Genomic DNA, 3,003 nt, shown 5'->3' on the forward strand with positions numbered 1-3,003 from the left:
GGGGGGGGGGGGAAGCTTTTATTTTTTCTAAAGCAGGATATAAAAAAAGGCAAAATTTTTTTTGTCCTTCATTGGATATTTTCTACCACATATCACACAGGACAGTAGCACCTTCCTGGATTTTTCATGCTTGAGGTGCTCAAAATACTGGTACCTCACATGCCATAATAATGGCAGGCACAAAACCCTGATTAATCTTTTTAACGAATAAAATAATATTTAAATCACGTTTACAAGTTCATTTGCAATATCTGTGAAGTCATCTTTAGACATTCATTCCTTCAGCTGTGGATAGTATGGCAATTCCAACTGTAACTTTACTAGAGAGGCAAATCATCTGAGCTTTTCATACAGAACTCCTCAGAAGTATCTTAGAGGTTGTAGAGTGAATCTGTAACAAAAAAAAAAAAAAAAAGAAACACCAACAAACCTGGAACTTCATGAAAAATTTAGATCCGAGACAATATAACCAAATTTATCTTAGTCATCACGATTATATCTGGCCCTTGATTTTTTTCCAAGTACTTTGGAAGCGTCCTAAGTTTGGATTTTGGAAAAATCCCAAGAAGCTCAAACCCAAACAACACACAAGCTTATATTCACAATTTTTAGCAGTCTATTGTGTATCTATGTAGCTCATTAGGCAGCAGTGAAGAAGTCCTCTGTTTTGCCACTACTTTTTTCTCCATTTAACTTGATACAGAAGTCAGCAGCTTGTTTGTAGCATAGCATTTTTGGCAATAGGCTTTGAAACCTGAAAGTTTCTTCCCTACTTGAGATGTGACGAGAGTTTCACTGTCAGGAGAAGATGAAAATTCTGATTGCACTTCAAATTGTGAGATAAAAATGAATATTGCTAGTTCAAATTACTGCTGAAGAAAAGTTAAAATGAGCTATTGTGTCTCTCAGGATTCGTGGATAACCTGAAGACTTTGCTGCTACATCACGACAGTACTGTGCGACAAAAAACAACACAAGTGCTCTGTATAATGGCTATGCATAATGTTGGCAGGTAGGTGTAATTTCAGAGTTTACTGAACACTATGGGAGGAGATAAAGGCATTTCAGTGAGAAATAAGAACACAGCTTCCAAATCTTGGCAAGATAGGTGCAATGTAAATAAGACTATTTAGTTAAGATTAAAGGTCTCACATACATGAGAGTTTTATTCTGCTTAGTTAGGTCTGTCCTCCACTGTTGTTCACAGGCAAGCATTGATACAAAATGGAGTGATTTCTGCCCTCACTGAGCTCTTGGATGATCCAGTAGATACCTGTCGGAAGAACACGCATCAGATCCTGGAAATGACAGCAAAATTACCTGAAGGTAGGGATTTTGTCAGTAGTTAAGTATTCAAATAGGCAAGGCAGGCAGGTGAATTTATGTGATTCCCCATGTAATATCTTCCAGACTAATTTTATTCTATTTTCCTTGAAAACAGTTTCTATTTAAAAACAGTATCTTTTCTATTTTTGCTCATCTTAATTTTCCTTAGCTAGCTTTCCTATGAGAATTTATTGTTTGGGTTCTGTCAGAAAACTTTAAAAAGTATGACTGTCATCTTTTTTTTGGGGGGAGACAAATATATTTTCTAGAGCTGTTTTTGAACTTTAAAAAATTTGCAAATTGGGTAATAAGAGTATGAATACTTAGCCAAAAGGTAGAAAATGCTTTGCATAGATAACAAGTAGAATGCCCCATGTTAACATAATACACCAGAATACTCTTGTCTGTGTACTGGGGGAACTGATCCTACTAGAGCTGTTAATTTTCTTAGGTCCTATGCAAGTTAAGTCTACCTGCTCAAGATGCAGGCTGTGTGGACTGCATGCTTGAATTTGTATTTCAAAATCTTACATCAAAAACTCACTTTGTCCTTTTCTGTTTGAGATGATGATCAACTCTTCATCATGTTGCCCTGTTTTCACACCACACAGGAAAGTGGTGTGGAAAGTTTTTCTGGTGTTAGGAGGTATATGTTTTGTTAAATTTGCTCAATGCATTCCTCAGTCCTCACAAGCACTGGTGTAGGAGGCAGCGAAGGAGCAAGTAAGGGCACCATCCATTACACTGCATATTCCACAGATTATGGATTAATGTCTCTTTGACCTTAGACTCACAGGCACTGTTTCTTAAATGTATGCTTTGACATTACTTTCAGGTGGTGAAGTTAAAAAAACATACAAACCTAGGGGTGATGCAAGGAACAATGAAGTTTGTTTTTTCAGATATTTTATTCAAATATTGATTGACCTTAGGTAATATTGTTAAATGGACTTGGTAAGATACAAAGTTTAAAATGTGATGAATTACACCTAACTTTAGACATCAAATTGAGCTAGTCATCCTACACTCCCTATAGAGCAGAGGAGAAAAATCAGTATCTAAAAGAGGGAAAAAGTCTGACATATAAGTGCCTGGTTTAGGATGAGATGAGTTCTGCTCTGGTGATGCCCATTTGTGTCCACTAAGATAAAGTGGGTTGATTACATCATATTTAGCTTTTAAGTGCTTCAGTCTATACAGAGAAATCCAAGTTGAGATTTTGTCTTTGACTTGACAGAAGAATAAATTGTTGTACTTTCTGCATGCTTTCTTGGTGTTTATTACCAAGTTTTCTAAATCTTTTATACACTAAGGAAATTTAAGCTGGTTTGTTACTTTTATTTCTAGAGTCTATGATTATAATTTCAATAGTTTTCTAACCTGAACATTAGTATTAAACTTTTCCAAGTGATGAATATTGTAGTTTTAAAATTAATTGATAATGTCTACTGAAATTTTAAAGCCATACTATTTAAATTAATGGGAAACTATCTTTCTCTGATGAATTCTGTTACATTACTGATGTTTACAAAAGAATTAAATGAATGCTTAAAGACTTGCTGAGTGTACATGAATCCTATAAATATAAAGATATATTTTTTACATGCATGCAAGCCTTTTTAAAGTCCTAAATAATTGAGTCCATGTGAAGGGTATTAGTATGGTGGGCTAAACAAC

At 35.0% G+C, this 3,003-nt stretch overlaps 1 protein-coding gene across 1 annotated transcript in view; it reads left to right on the plus strand.

The window, feature by feature from the left end:
• LOC103780142 (rhabdoid tumor deletion region protein 1-like) overlaps positions 1–2,108 on the plus strand; it is a 2,917-nt gene extending 809 nt beyond the window's left edge. Inside the window, exons 2-4 of the mRNA XM_008947793.1 lie at positions 910–1,012; positions 1,208–1,326; positions 2,011–2,108. Coding sequence (XP_008946041.1) covers positions 910–1,012; positions 1,208–1,326; positions 2,011–2,108 — 320 coding nt within the window. The remainder of the gene's footprint in view (positions 1–909; positions 1,013–1,207; positions 1,327–2,010) is intronic.
• The last annotated feature ends 895 nt before the right edge of the window (positions 2,109–3,003 follow it).

Source organism: Merops nubicus, unplaced genomic scaffold, assembly GCF_000691845.1.
Source record: "Merops nubicus isolate BGI_N331 unplaced genomic scaffold, ASM69184v1 scaffold23019, whole genome shotgun sequence".
Lineage (NCBI taxonomy): Eukaryota > Metazoa > Chordata > Aves > Coraciiformes > Meropidae > Merops > Merops nubicus.